Source organism: Macaca fascicularis, chromosome 2 (genome assembly GCF_037993035.2).
Source record: "Macaca fascicularis isolate 582-1 chromosome 2, T2T-MFA8v1.1".
Taxonomy (NCBI): Eukaryota; Metazoa; Chordata; class Mammalia; order Primates; family Cercopithecidae; genus Macaca; species Macaca fascicularis.
In genome coordinates this window covers 95,680,246-95,693,115 of record NC_088376.1, presented here as the reverse complement: position 1 = coordinate 95,693,115, position 12,870 = coordinate 95,680,246, and the positions used below count along the sequence as shown (strand labels likewise).

The 12,870-nt window shown below is 43.4% G+C and overlaps 1 protein-coding gene across 12 annotated transcripts in view; it reads right to left on the bottom strand.

The window, feature by feature from the left end:
• Window positions 1-12,870, bottom strand: part of YEATS2 (YEATS domain containing 2) — a 108,689-nt gene that overhangs the window by 37,653 nt on the left and 58,166 nt on the right. For all 12 annotated transcript variants that reach the window (XR_012430900.1, XM_045386538.3, XM_065540264.2 and 9 more), the window contains 3 exons: window positions 11,554-11,661; window positions 10,577-10,759; window positions 302-560 (listed from right to left, as the gene is read on the bottom strand). Coding sequence is in view for 11 of the 12 variants with exons in the window: in XM_045386538.3 (XP_045242473.2) it covers window positions 302-560; window positions 10,577-10,759; window positions 11,554-11,661 (550 nt within the window). In the remaining variant the exon portion in view is untranslated. The remainder of the gene's footprint in view (window positions 1-301; window positions 561-10,576; window positions 10,760-11,553; window positions 11,662-12,870) is intronic.

Below are 12,870 nucleotides of genomic sequence, written 5' to 3'. Positions count from 1 at the left end.
TCGAGCATCTGTAGATTTTGCTACCTGCAGTAGGGGGTCCTGGAACCAATCCCCCACGGTACTGAGAAATGGTGTGTGTGTGTGTGTGTGTGTGTGTGTGTGTGTGTAAACTTAAAGCTAAATACCTACAGACCTTTATGTGAAATGTCCATAAAAAAGAACAAACATTTCAATACACTTCTTATAGCATCAACCTAACTAGGCTTTCCTAGACAAGATCAAATAGCAAATAAAATCACTAGCAAAGGAAATACTGGACAGAGCTTCTGCTGAAAGGGCCCCCAGTGATGATCCGTTTTACCTGAACCCTGGGATCCACTCTTCTGAGGACCAGCGGCAGTGACCTGGGCCTTGGTTAAGGTCTGCACTGGCTGAGCAACAATGGTTCCTCCACCTCCACTCACAATTGCTTTCGCAACTCCTTGGGTCACAACTTGCTTTGGACCAACTGCTTTGGAGACAGAAGAGCTGGCCTTGGCTACCAGGATCTGGCCACCACTGATCGCCACAGCCTGCTTCACTGTTGAAGGTAAAGCAGACCCAACTGGTACCCCGACAACCTGTTCAAAACAGAGTAGAGTCCAACGGTAGAATAGCAGTCACTGTTTTGGCAAAGAGCAAAACAAAGACTGGCACACAATACATGCAGCCTAATTCGGTCATCTAGGAAACCTACCTACACAGGTGTGAACGGCAACCGTATTTCTTACACTTGGGTATTACAATAATAGAATCTTAACAATTGTTGTCTTACCTAAGCTACTTTTTATAACTTACTTTAATAGAAAATTTGGGAAATTCAGAAGTATAAGTTTGGCCGGGCATGGTGGCTCACGCCTTTAAGTAATCCCAGCACTTTGGGAGGCCAAGGCAGGAGGAATATTTGAGGTCAGGAGTTCGAGACCAGCCAGGCCAACATGGTGAAATCTAGTCTCTACTAAAAATACAAAAATTAGCCGGGCATGGGGGCATGCACATGTAGTCCCATCTACTCTGGAGGCTGAGGTGGAAGAATCCCCTGAACCCGAGAGGCGGAAGTTGTAGTGAGCGGAGATCATGCCACTGCACTCCAGTCTGGGTGACAGAGTAAGACTCTGTCTAAAAAAAAAAAAAAATTAGCCAGTACAGTGGCACACATCTGTAGTCCCAGCTATTCAGGAGGCTGAGGCAGGGGAGGATTCCTTGAGCCTAGGAGTTCAAGGCTGCAGTGAGCCGTGATCATACCACTGCCCTCCAGCCTGGATGACAGAGCAAGACCCTGTCTAAGGAAAAAAAAAAAAAAAGGCAAGAATAATATTTAGGCCAGGTGCGGTGGTTCATGCCTGTAATCCCAGTACTTTGGGAGGCTGAGGCGGGTGGATCATGAAGTCAGGAGATCGAGACCATCCTAGCTAACACATGAAACTTTGTCTCTACTAAAAATATAAAAAATTAGCCAGGTGTGGTGGCGGGCGCCTGTGGTCCCAGCTACTGGGGAGGTTGAGGCAGGAGAATGGCGTGAACCCGGGAGGTGGAACTTGCAGTGAGCTGAGATCCCACCACTGCACTCCAGCCCGGGAGACAGAGCAAGACTCCGTCTCAAATAATAATAATAATAATAATAATAATAATAATATTTAACTGTTTAAAAAAAAAAAAGACCCCAGTACCCAAATAATGAAAATTAGAAGTATCTAGTTTCAAAAGTAAAATGAATCCTTTTAAGAAAATACTCAGGAGTGTTTTTAAAACAAAGTCAACAATAGGATGTTCAATTAAAGGAAACACTGAATGAATGGCAAATTGGAGCAGTGTTTTCCACTCCTCAGCTCTTTATTTCATAAAAAGAACTTCTCACCAGAAACTAGATGAACAGACTTCCACAAGGTTAGAAGAAATGTAAATGATTTACCTTCTTAAGGCAAAAAAGACAAACAGGATCACCCATCAGATTGGGGGAAAAAAAAGCTTAAAAGTCTGATAACACCAAGAAGTTACTAGAGGCTGTGGGGAAAATAGGAATTTTTGCTCACTGCTGGTAGGAAGATAAATTTGGACAGTCATTCCAGAGAGGTACTGGCCTATCTGCTAAAACGGAAAATTCACATACCCCCATATAGTAGGAACTCTGTTTTTAGGTGTATATCCTAGAGAAACAGACGTGTTCAAGGGAACGTATACAACAATGTCCAACACAGCGTTATTTTTACCAAAAGCTGTCAGCAACCTTAATGTCTCCAGCATGCAACACCATTCTTAACGTCTACAGATAGAGGAATGGACAAACTGTGGCATAAGACAGACAATGAAAGGTCATACTAAAAATAAATGAATTAGAACTATATACATTAGGGATATAATAGTATAAACAGAGTGGAAGAATAAGAAAGTGAAAAGGGAGTTGCAGAAAAATGTAAGTAGAAATATCTTTTATGTAAACCTTCAAAACACAAACAACATTATGTTTCCTATGACCATGTATTCATGTAATGAAGTGCACGGAGTAGAAGGCTACACATCAAAGTCATGACAGTGCTTGCTGCCTCTGGGAAGAACAAAGTGGACTTCAACTTTATCAGAAACGTTTTATTTGGAGAAAAAAGATCTGAAGTAAACATGAATATGTAAATTTGGGGTGGAGGATATGGGCATACTGATTACTTAATTCTCTACCTATGTTGCTGGAATTTTAGAGTATTTCTAAATTTTAAAATAAGGTTATTCAGAAGGTAGAATGAAATGATAAACCATATGCAACTGGTAAGTAGGAAGTTTTAAATAAAAAATTACTATATCGTACATGGTTTCTGTTCAAAGACTGTGAGTACAGTAAAATACATTTACCATGTACTCGAATAACACAGCTGATGTAAAGCAAACAGTCCCTTGACCAGGCGCGGTGGCTCATGCCTGTAATCCCAACGCTTTAGGAGGCTGAGGCGGGTGGATCACAAGGTCAAGAGATCGAGATTGTCTCGGCCAACATGGCGAAACCTCATCTCTACTAAAATTACAAGGAATTAGCTAGGCGAGGTGGTGGGCGCCTGTAGCCCCAGCTACTCGGGAGGCTGAGGCAGAAGAATCGCTTGAACCCAGGAGGCAGAGGTTGTAGTGAACTGAGATCGCGCCACTGCACTCCAGCCTGGTGACAGAGCAAGACTTCGTCTCAGAAAAAAAAAAAGAAAACAGTACCTTAATCAAGTATTATAAAGCACAGTGTCACAAAGAGGAAACAGTGTAGTTTTCGGTAAGCAGACAGATCTGGTTTCCCAGGTTAGTTATTATTAGTTAGTAGCTAGGTAAGTGATTTAACCTCTCTGAGTTTTAGCATCAGCCTCCTCATCTATAATATGGATATAGATATGGATAACATTTACCCCCAAAATCAGAAGCAAAATGAGAACAAGTTAATAGGATGCCTAGCTAACAAGACAGCTGTTGTTGTTCATAACAACACTTCAACTAAAGAATAATAATCCACAAGGGGACGTGGAGACCAGCAAAGGACAGCCAAAGGACAGACATTTGTGGCTGTCTTCCGCATTTGGCCAAGGCAGAGACCTCGATCTCAACCTCTGGATTCAGCGGGTGAAACAGAAATTAATCTTGAGTGAATTATACAACACTGGGATCTGCCTGCTGCTTTACAATATTCCAGGAAGAGAAATTAAGATGAGTAAAATGCTGTTAATTGCTGAAACTGGGTAATAGGCAAGTGGGATTCATCACAATATTCTCTCTACTTTTCTGTATGTTTAAGAAAGGAGGGAAGGAAAGAAGAAACAAAATAAAATAACCAATTTTAAAAAGCAAGTTAACCTAGAATGAAGACAAATTCCCCCTGGCTCTCCTGGTTTGGTTGAAACATCCCTTATTACCCACATCTACATCTCTGTTTTTGTTTTTTTTGAGACAGAGTATTGCTCTTGTTGCCCAGGTTGGAGTGCAGTGGCGCGATCTTGGCTCACGGCAACCTCCGCCTCCTGAGTTCAAGCAATTCTCCTGCCTTAGCTTCCCGAGCAGCTGGGATTATGGGCACGCGCCACCCCTCCTGGCTAATTTTGTATTTTTAGTAGAGATGGGGTTTCTCCATGTTGGCCAGGCTGATCTCGAACCCCTGACCTCAGGTGATCTGTCCTCCTCAGCCTCCCAAAGTGCTGGGATTACAGGCATGAGCCACCACACCTGGCCTACATCTCTGTTCTAACTGCATGAACTTCATTCTGCAGGGACCTGTAGAGTTTCTGTAGCCACAGAGCAGGGCAAGGTCATCCTCCTAGTGATGTGGAAATATGGAAACCCTTCTTACTGATAAAGAACTTTTCTGTATATTTACAAAAGAAAAAAAAAAACCTTAATGTAGCAAAACTTTTTGGGGGTATGGCAGAAACTGCTAGTTGAACCCCAATATCTATTATTTCCTTCTCCTCTCATGTAACAGAGCCCCCAGTTTTCAGCTGGGGGAATGGCCACATGGAATCACAACTCTTATTTCCCAGCCCTCCCGGACCTAGGAGTGGCCGTCTGGTTTCTGGCTAACGGGATGTGTGCAGAAGTGAGTGCAACTTTCGGGCTGTGTCTGCCCTCAGTTCTCCCCCTGCTCCCTTCCTTCTGGCAAGAAGTGTGAACGTGGAGGCATGAGATGAAGTGTTTTCTTAGTCCACAAGCTGAAAGTCAAATTTTGAGAATGGCAGAGCAAAAAAGGAAAGGCAGGAGGAATGTAGATTCTTGACGACTGGGTGAGAGAAATAAACTTACTTAAGGTTCTGGTGTTCAGGTTTCTCTGCTGTAGTAGCTGAACTTTTCTCTTAACTAAGATAGCAGTCTTCATACCTCCTAAACATATCAAACTTAATAACCTATTTCACAAGTTAAATTACACAGAATCTTTTATGTTCCTAAAGTAACAAAGAAAGAACTTAAGGAAAACAATACACACATTTTAGACCTACTTCAATTTCTTTCCTCAAATTATATGCACCCGACTTGCTTTTCCCTTCTTATGCCAACTGCTTCAAAGTTTTCAGGATATGACACACAATTTCTCCAAGAGCCTGGTAAAACCTGGTATCCTGCTGGACATGGTAGCTCACACCTGTAATCCCAGCACTTTGGGAGGCCGAGGCAGGTGGATCATTAGAGGTCAGGAGTTCGAGACCAGCCTGACGAACATGGTGAAACCCAGTCTCTATTAAAAAATACAAAAAAATGGCCAGGCGCAGTGGCTCATGCCTGTAATCCTAGCATTTTAGGAGGCCAAGGTGGGCGGATCACAAGGTCAGGAGTTTGAGACCAGCCCGACCAACATGGTGAAACCCTGTCTCTACTAAAAATACAAAAAAATTAGCTGGGCGTGGTGGTGGGCGCCTATAATCCCAGGTACCTGGGAGGCTGAGGCAGGAGAACTGCTTGAACCCAAAAGGCAGAGGCTGCAGTGAGCCAAGATCGCGCCACTGCTCTCCAGCCCAGGCGACGGTGCAAGACTCCAGCTCAAAAAAAAAAAAAAAAAGAAAAAAATTAGCTGGGCATGGTGGCACGGGCCTGCGGTCCCAGCTACCGCGGAGGCTGAAGTAGGAGTACAGCTTGAGCCCAGGAGGCAGAGGTTGCAGTGAGTCAAGACTGCACCACTGCACTCCAGCCTGGGCGACAGAGCGAGACTGTCTCAAAAAGAAACCTGGTATCCCAAGTCAGCCACTGGAGGGCAGTCTTTACTAGCAGAGCTTATCCACAATGTGCACACCGCCTGGGAGATGGCCACCACCACCTCCCTACCTTCCTTCTGGAAAACAGGAGAACGAAGAAGTCTGCATTCTGTTGGGAAAAACTCTGCAGCTGATTATGGACACCACTAAGAAGGTGTAAGGGCTCTTAAATAAGACAGTATTACCTAACATTAGTTTGTTAGTTTTTTTAAACAACGTACTTTGGCCAGGTACAGTGGCTCATGCTTATAACCCCAACACTTTGGGAGGCTGAGGCAGGCAGATTGCTTGAGCCCAGGAGTTCAAGACCAGCCTGGGCAACATAGTGAAAACCAGTCTCCACAAAATATAGGGAAAAAAACAAAAATAAAAAACCTAATAGGGTGTGGTGGTGTCACCTGTAGTCCTGGGAGGCTGAGGTGGGATTGCTGGAGCGCAGGGAGGCTGAGACTACGGTGACTTATGGTCACGAAACAAAACAGAACAAAAAACCCACAACAGCAACCACCACCAAAAAGACATCTTTCGGCCTAGAGCCTGAATTCACCTACCGACTCTTCTCATTCTCTTCCCATTCAATAATCCTCTATTGCTAATTTCCTTCTAACTTGAGAAAGCAGACGCCCATTGTTTTATATTTGCTATACACTTAACTTCAATTCATGCTTTGATTAAATGTTTTTATCTCTGCCCTCCCTGTTTCCTACACATACCTTTGGCAAGTCAGAATTTACTTCAGCAAACCGAAGGGGAAGAGTCTGTATCTGAGATTTTCCCTCCAGATATTAAAAAATATGGCTGTTTACAAGTTAAGTGCTCACTGATAACCTTTACCATGCTACTTAGGCATGGATACCCCTGATACTCACATTAGTTACTATTTACTGAGCACCTGCGCTGTGCTAGGTAGGTCCTTCATATACAATCTCTAATTCTACAACCCTGAAAGACCAGGGCTCAGAACCTGCACAGGTTATACTAGTAATGAGTGGCTGAGATCTGAGATTTGCAACAAGCTCTAACTGCAAAGCTCATGCTGCTTTTACTTTAACACACTGCTTCCTTCCAATATGGAACTACTTATTCCTCAGTTGTCCCTTTTCAGGGCAAAGGCAGCACCTCTTCCCACTTTCAGGAAAAAGATCAGCTGTGTTTCTGTTGTCCCAAAGTAGCATGGAGGGTAAAACAGTGCCATTTTTTGCCACCCTCCTGTTTCCTGGTATACTTTTTTTTTTTTTTTTTTTTAAAGATGGATTCTTGCTGTCTCCCAGGCTGGAGTACAGTGGCGTGATCTCGGTTCACTGCAACCTTGATCTCCCAGGTTCAAACAATTCTCCCGCCTCAGCCTCCTAAGTACCTGGGATTACAAGGACACGCCACCACGCACAGCTAATTTTTGTATTTTTAGTAGAGACAGGATCTCACCATGTTGGCCAGGCTGGTCTCGACCTCCTGACCTCAGGTGATCTGCCCACCTCGGCCCCCCGAAGTGCTGGAATTACAGGCATGAACCACACACCCAGCCTGTTCTCTGGCATAGTTTCTAGGAATGCACTTCAGCAATAACCAGGAACAGTCTGTACTTACAGACAGCTCCTTATCTCAACTGCTAATCATGGATTCCATTTCCTGGATAAACAGTGGTATCATCTCATGCCCTACTGCTTCTCTACAGTTCTTTCACACTTTGCTGTGGTTTTTCTTTTCAGATGCCCTTAAACTATATTTAGGCCATTCTGGCACACACCCAACTATTTCCTCCAACCTTACATTTACCATTAAGTAGGTGGCCATGTGACCCGTCAGTACAGTTGCTCAGCATCACTGGAGGAGTGGACTGGCGATATGCAAAGTGCAAAAAATGGAAACTAACTTATCCAAGAGCTTCTAACATAAACAGAAATGCTAAGGAGATTCAAAGCAGAAATCGGTAAAACCATATATCCCTACGTGAAGCAAAACAGATTTTGAGATACATATAAGACAAGCCTGAACAGGAAGTTCAGATGACAATAACTGATTTACTAAGGGATTTTGGCAGATTTCTTACCCCTGAAGCCAGAACCACAGTGGGAGCACTAGGAAGCAGCTGGGGATGCCTGTCTTAGTCATTCTGGCTATAAATGCCTCAAAATCAAATGTGATGCTGTAGCATCATGATTCCTAAATCTGCTGCCTAAGCAGATGAATCAGCAGGGACACTTATTAAAATTAAAAACCCAGATTCCCAGGGATCTCAAAAAGATTCTGATTCGTTAAGTTTGAGATGGTGGCCTAGGTAGCTATAAGCAGATGATTCTTATAACCAGGTAAGTCTGAGAAAGTAGTTAATAAACTTACAGATTTTAGAACCACCGATAACACTATGAATTTTTTTTTTTTTTTTGGAGATGGAGTTTTGCTCTTGTTGCCCAAACTGGAGTGCAATGGCAAGATCTCGTCTCACTACAACCTCTGCCTGCTGGGTTCAAGCGATTCTCCTGCCTCAGCCTCCTGAGTAGCTGGGATTACAGTCACCCACCACCACGCCTAGCTAATTTTTTATATTTTTAGTAGAGACGGGGTTCACTATGTTGGCCAGACTGGTCTTGAACTCCTGACCTCAAGCGATCCACCCACCTTGACCTCCCAAAGTGCTGGAATTATAGGCGTGAGCCACTGCGACCAGCCCTCACTATGAATTTTTAACTTGATCCTAATCTCTACCTAATATCTAAAATCTTTGTCTATTTTGGGGGATTCTTCTCAAAACAATTCATTTTCCTTAGACAGGTAGGCTGGGTTTCAAGCTGAAAAACATCTATATAATAATCTTTTTTTTTTTTTGGAGACAGAGTTTCACTCTTGTTGCCCAGGCTGGAGGGCAATGCTGCGATCTCGGCTCACTGCAATTTCTACCTCCCGCGTTCAAGCAATTCTCCTGCCTCAGCCTCTTGAGTAGTTGGGGTTACAGGAGCCCGCCACCATGCCCAGCTAATTCTTGTATTTTTAGTAGAGACAGAGTTTCACCATGTTGACCTGGCTGGTCTTCAACGTCTGACCTCAGGTGATACGCATGCCTCGGCCTCTCAAAGTGCTGGGATTACAGGCATGAGCCACCACGTCCGACCATTGTTTTTTGATTTTGAGACAGTATCCCTCTGTCACCCAGGCTGAAAAGCAGTGGCACAATCTTGGCTCACTGCAACCTCCTCCTCCTGGGTTCAAGTGATTCTCCTGCTTCAGCCTCCCAAGTAGCTGGGATTACAGGTGCACGCCACCCACCACACTCGGCTTTTGTATTTTTAGTAGAGACGGGGTTTCACCACATTGGACAGGCTGGTCTCAAACTCCTGACCTCAAGTGATCCGCCCGCCTCAGACTCCCAAAGTGATGGGTGGCTCACACGTGTGAGCCACCATGCCCAGCCCATATCTTAATAGTTTTAGAGTATACCCGCCAAAGGTTGAGATAATTTAACCCCGATATTCTAAAAGCATACCGAGGTTAGAGACAACTATTTTTCATTAGTTCTGGAATAGAGAACTTGGAGTTAGCAGGCCTGAGTTTAAACACTTTGTCATTTATTAGCTGTAATGCTCCAAGGAAGCTGTTCAAACTCTGAGCCACAGTTTCCTCATTTGTAAAACAGGGGTGAAAATCCCCACCCTTCAGGGTTGTGTGTGGATTATAGATAATGTATAAATACAAGCAAAGCATACAAAAGCACTCAATATTGATTCCACAGTCATCTACCACACTGACGATGTTTTAGTCAATGACAGACTGCCTATGTAACAATGGTCCCATAAGATTGTAACAGTGTATTTTTACAGTACCTTTTCTTTGTTAGATATGTTGAGATCCACAGATACTTATTGTCCTATTACAACTTCCTATAGTATTCAATAGTAACATGCCGAACAGGTTTACAGCCTACAAGCAATAGGCTACACCATACAACCTAGGTGTGTAGTTAGTTATTCTATCTAGATTTAAGTACACTGTGATGTTCACACAACAAAATCACCTAGTGACACATGTCTCAGAATGTACCTCAGAATGATGATTAGGTGATGCATGGCTACATTTCAACTGATTGAGGAAAACATGGCTCTATGTGCTATTTCATTTTTTTATTTTCTATTTTTTTGAGACGGAGTCTCGCTGTCACCCAGGTTGGAGTGCGGTGGTGCGATCTCGGCCCACCACAACCTCTGTCTCCCAGGTTCAAGTGATTCTCCTGCTTCAGCCTCCTGAGCAGCTGAGATTACAGGCATGTGCCACCACGCCCAGCTAATTCTGTATTTTTAGTAGAGATGGGGTTTCTCCATGTTGGTCAGGCTGGTCTCAAACTCCTGACCTCAGGTAATCTGCCTGCCTCGTCCTCCCAAAGTGCTGGGATTATAGGCATGAGTGACCATGCCCGGCCTCTATGTGCTATTTTAAAATTCTCTCAATACATTAATTCTCCCATACCTCTAAATTATAAAAAAAATGAACTCTACAAAAAGCTAAGAATCATTAAACAGATAACAGCCCAAACATCAGAGGTATAAACTACAGCATTCTCCTATCAGAAATAAACAGGACAACAGCGGATCCCTTTTAGAGATGAATCAAGTAGAAAGTTGTGTCCATGAGTCAGTTGCCTTCACTGCCAGAGACAGCAGTGTTCCCCTGCCTCTTGGACCACTCCTGGATCCTTTGTAATACATAACCCGGCTCTTGCCAATGATTACTAAAGGAGTAGAAGAGTTTCACACCAATGGACTTGTTTTTCCAGCTGGGCTTTCACCCACAGGTTCTTACGGGATCAGCAACCCTGACACCCTGAATCTTTTCAGCACCTGTCAATTATTTAGGCAAACATCATCAATTATATGTGAACTTTCCCACCTCTACCCAACACAAACCTTGGAGGGCTGAACCTTTGTTGACTGGGCAATCCCTTCTCCAGTAGTTATGACCTGTTTCTGAGGGGACACAGCTATCATGTGACCCCCTTTCACAGTCACATACTGCGGGAGTGGTGACTGGCTGGCAGCTCCTGTTGCAGGCACGTGAGGTGCTTCACCAGGTTCCTGTTTGATGATCACCTTGCAACAAACATGATCATGACACTGAATAAACATCCATAGACATCCCATTTTATAAAGCTGCTAATATATGAATCTTTTCTGTTTGCAGGGATTAATGAATTGATGAAACTTGATCTGTAAAGAATGACTCCACCAGAAGGGTAAATACACATACTACTTAAACACAGTCCATACCAGCTATTAAAGGGACCAATAGTAGGATCTGAACTTGATTCTGTGCTCCTGTAATAACACAGTTACTTGTTTTAGAGACTGTGGCAAATGACAGCAGAGAGAAACACACACACTGTTTGTGCTCCATGAATTCCCATCTTGCTGGACTCCAAGGGCTGCCCTGAGGACATCATTAAATACATAGAAGCACATCTCAGAATAAGAAGCTGAGACCTACTAAAAAGTAACACGTTGATAGGCCAGGCGAGGTGGCTCATGCCTGTAATCCCAGCACTTTGTGAGTTCGAGGTGGGAGGATCACAAGCTCAGGAGTTCGAGACCAGCCTGACCAACATGGTGAAATCCCGTCTCCACTAAAAATACAAAATTAGCAGGGCGCGGTGGTGCGTGCCTGTAATCCCAGCTGCTTGGGAGGCTGAGGCAGGAGAATCGCTTGAACCCAGGAGGTGGAGGTTGCAGTGAGCTGACGCCGTGTCACTGCACTCCAGCCTGGGTGACAAAGTGAGACTCTGTCTCAAAAAAAAAAAAGTAACATGTTGTAGGGGTGGTGTCAATCAACTCCAACATGCCACAGAAAGTACTATGACTTCTGGGATAATGTCCTAATACATACTTACTTTTGTGAAAGCTCCAAGTCCTCCTGTTATAGGTTTGGGGCTTTGAACCTTAGGGTGACTCCCAATTGGGCAAAGAGGTGGCATAGATGCAAACAAAGAATCCTCCTGCTGTGTGTGTAAAAATACATATTTTACAATCAGGATAAATGGGTGATTTCAGATCATCTAGTCACTTGTATTTAATACAAACCTGTGACATTCTCTAGCAATATAAAGAAACAAAAGACTGGCTGGGTGCTGTGGCTCACACCTGTAATCCCAGAACTTTGGGAGGCCGAGGTAGGTGGATCACCTGAGGTTGGGAGTTCGAGACTAGCCTGACCAACATGGAGAAACTCCGTCTCTACTAAAAATACAAAAATTAGCCGGGTGTGGCGGCGCATGCCTGTAGTCCCAGCTACTCGGAAGGCTGAGGTAGGAGAATCGCTTGAACCCGGGAGGCGGAGGTTGTGGTGAGCTGAGATCACGCCACTGCACTCCAGCCTGGGCGACAAGAGCAAAACTCCACCTCAAAAAAAAAAAAAAAGAAAAGAAACAAAAGACAAAACAACCTAAAACTCCCTGGGGTCTTCCAAGCCTCTACACCTGCATTTTAACATTGCTTTAGAAACCAAATGCAAAAAAAAGCTGTAACTTGGAAACAATCTACTCATCTGTGTCCTGCTGTACGCTGGAAAGACTTCTAACTTACTACCCCTAATATTTGGTTGACTTTATTGGTCTTCCCTGATAGTTGGTAAACCACTAAAGGACAGGGACTGTATTTAGTTTATTTTATATCCCTGGAGCCTAGGTACTAAATAAAGAAATGAAAGAAGCGGGCAGCTGCAATGTTTCAGTAAATACTCTCTTTTAATAGTACTCACAATTGATTTGTAAAATTTACTCAATGAACACCTAGAATACAAAGGAAAATTTTTCAATAAAAACTTAAAAAACAACAAAAAAAACCTTGAATAATTTGGCACAGGCAAAGACAACAAAAGTCAACATTCAAAACTTCCGTAGTTTCTCTTTAATTCTCAAACACAAAATGCAAATCTCAGAGGCAATCTGTCAAAATTCAGAAACAAAGAACACTTCTTGAAGGCTGTAGAGTAAAATGATCACCAAGAAACAATAAAAATTAAACCAGGAGAGTTAAGAGTTTCAAGATTACTATAATTCAGACATTCATATAACAGTGCCAACACACTGCACAGAATTTAGAGAACAGCCTCGCCTTGGAGCAGAAAATCATTCAGTATCATCATTAGCGTCTAAATCAAAGAAATGCTGTGTCAGGCACTAGTCATTTGACTGGAACAGGTCAGATCA